Genomic DNA, 2,255 nt, shown 5'->3' with positions numbered 1-2,255 from the left:
CTTTGAATTTCATGTACACTTTAACTGGAATTGATGGATACAATGTCAATGTAGATTTGGGTTTTTCTCATTTTCCCCATTTCTCGAAATTGCATTTTAAATTTTGCATGATGCTTTTAATTTTGGGCCTAACTTATTCCATTTAATTAGCGCTTGATAAAGATACATATTAACAAAGGGTCAATTCATCAATCCTTTCCCTGTAATGTACTTGCTAGACTTAGTATAAATGCAATATCTCACATGCAAACCCTTCAACAACAACAAGTATTGTCCTTAATCTTTTTTTATGCGATTTCCCTTGTACAGCTCTCTGACATAGTAATTAACAATCTGTCGCTTTTGAAGAATCACAAAAGTTTACAGTGTAACAGCTGTCTTCATTTGGTAATTCTTTTAAATCACTCACTTACTTTCAATTTATATTATCGTTGTGTTCTGAGTTTTACTTGTACTGAGATGTTTTAAATATTGACATGCATAGTTTTACTTTCGTTTTTGTTGCATAGACTGTTCTGGAATAAATTTTTTTATTCTAATATATACTTTTGTTTGTTCTAATATGAAAAAGAAATTTTGAAAAATGTGGATGTGGCATGTTTTGTTGGCTTGCTGAATGTGTACATGTAAGTTAGATTTGCTGGCTTGGTGAATGTGTACATGTATGCTCTGTTGGCTTGTTGAATGTGTACATGTATGCTCTGTTGGGTTGCTGAATACTTAGATATATGCTCTGTTGGGTTGCTGAATGCTTACATATATGCTATGTTGGGTTGCTGAATGCGTACATATATTTAAGTGAGTCTAAACAAATAGAATTTAGATTTATTTTCAATTTGTATTTTTTAATTTAAACCTAAAGTTTGGAGTTATTTGTGCAATTTAAGCAAACTTATTAAACTAACAACATCTAACAAATGAACATGTAACAATACAAGTTATGGACAAAACTTGGATATTCTGTGATAGATTGTCTGATGAGTATAGTGATGGGGTTGATGATTTCTTGGAGTTTGCCATTCTTAATTCTGAAAATAGAATGTCAATTAGATGTCCTTGTACCACTTGATGTAATATGGAGTTTTTGAGTCCTCAACAAGTGAGGCTACATCTATTTAAAAAAGGTTTTCTAGAAAATTATTTAGTTTGGAATTGGCATGGTGAGGTGGACCGGAAACCTACCTCTGTAAAATGCCAAGACCAGCCACAAAATCAACGTTTTAGATGTCCGGATTATAGTTATGTAGATGACATGGTTCATGATGCTTTTGAGCATTGTCATAAAGATCCTAGTTCTTTTAAGAATGTGCTTGAAGATGCTGAAAAGCCCCTATATCCGGGTTCAAAGCATTCAAAGTTATCGAGTCTAATGAAACTGTACAATATAAAAGGACTTTATGGTTGGTCTGATAGTGGGTTTTCAGTTTTATTGGAAGTGCTTAATGAGATATTGCCAAATGATAATAGTTTGCCTAAGTCCATGTATGAGGCCAGAAAAATAATGAAGCTATTAGGCTTAGATTATGAGAAAATACATGCATGTCGAAATGATTGCATTCTTTATAGGAATGAGTTCGAGAATCTTAGTGAATGCCCAAGGTGTGGAGCATTTAGGTGGCAAATAAGAAAAGATGGATAAAAAAAAATTAGAAAGGGGGTCCCTAAAAAGGTGTTATGGTATTTTCCTATAATTCCTAGGTTGAAAAGAATGTTTCAATCACCACAAACTGCTGAGAACTTAACATGGCATGAAAATAAAAGAATTAGAGATGGCAAGCTTCGCCACCCAGCAGATTCACCAGCTTGGCAGTTAATTGACAAGAAATGGCCTGATTTTGCCCAAGAGCCGAGAAATCTTCGGTTCGCTTTATCATCTGATGGGATTAACCCACATAGCACACTTAGCACTACTTATAGTTGTTGGCCTGTTACATTGATAACATATAACCTTCCTCCGTGGCTGTGTATGAAAAGAAAATTTATGATGTTGTCTCTACTGATATCTGGTCCTAAACAACCTGGAAATGACATAGATGTATACCTAGCACCATTGATTGAGGACTTAAAAACCCTATGGGATGTAGGCGTTGATGTGTTTGATGGTTATAGGAAACAAACTTTTAATTTACGAGCTGTGTTGATGTGGACAATTAGTGATTTTCCAGCTTATGGAAACTTGTCTGGGTGTACTGTTAAGGGGTATTATGGTGTCCAGTTTGTGGGATAAACACATGTGCATGTTGGCTACCGCATAG

At 34.6% G+C, this 2,255-nt stretch overlaps 1 protein-coding gene across 1 annotated transcript in view; it reads left to right on the top strand.

Annotated features, from left to right (window-relative positions):
* The first annotated feature begins 1,252 nt into the window (after positions 1-1,252).
* Positions 1,253-2,255, top strand: part of LOC112099137 — a 3,128-nt gene continuing 2,125 nt past the window's right edge. The window contains exons 1-2 of the mRNA XM_024186243.1: positions 1,253-1,599; positions 1,699-2,218. Coding sequence (XP_024042011.1) covers positions 1,253-1,599; positions 1,699-2,218 — 867 coding nt within the window. The remainder of the gene's footprint in view (positions 1,600-1,698; positions 2,219-2,255) is intronic.

Source organism: Citrus clementina, unplaced genomic scaffold (assembly GCF_000493195.1).
Source record: "Citrus clementina cultivar Clemenules unplaced genomic scaffold, Citrus_clementina_v1.0 scaffold_4, whole genome shotgun sequence".
Classification (NCBI taxonomy): Eukaryota; Viridiplantae; Streptophyta; class Magnoliopsida; order Sapindales; family Rutaceae; genus Citrus; species Citrus x clementina.
Note: the sequence above shows the minus strand (reverse complement) of the source record. Positions and strands in the feature narration are given on the sequence as shown.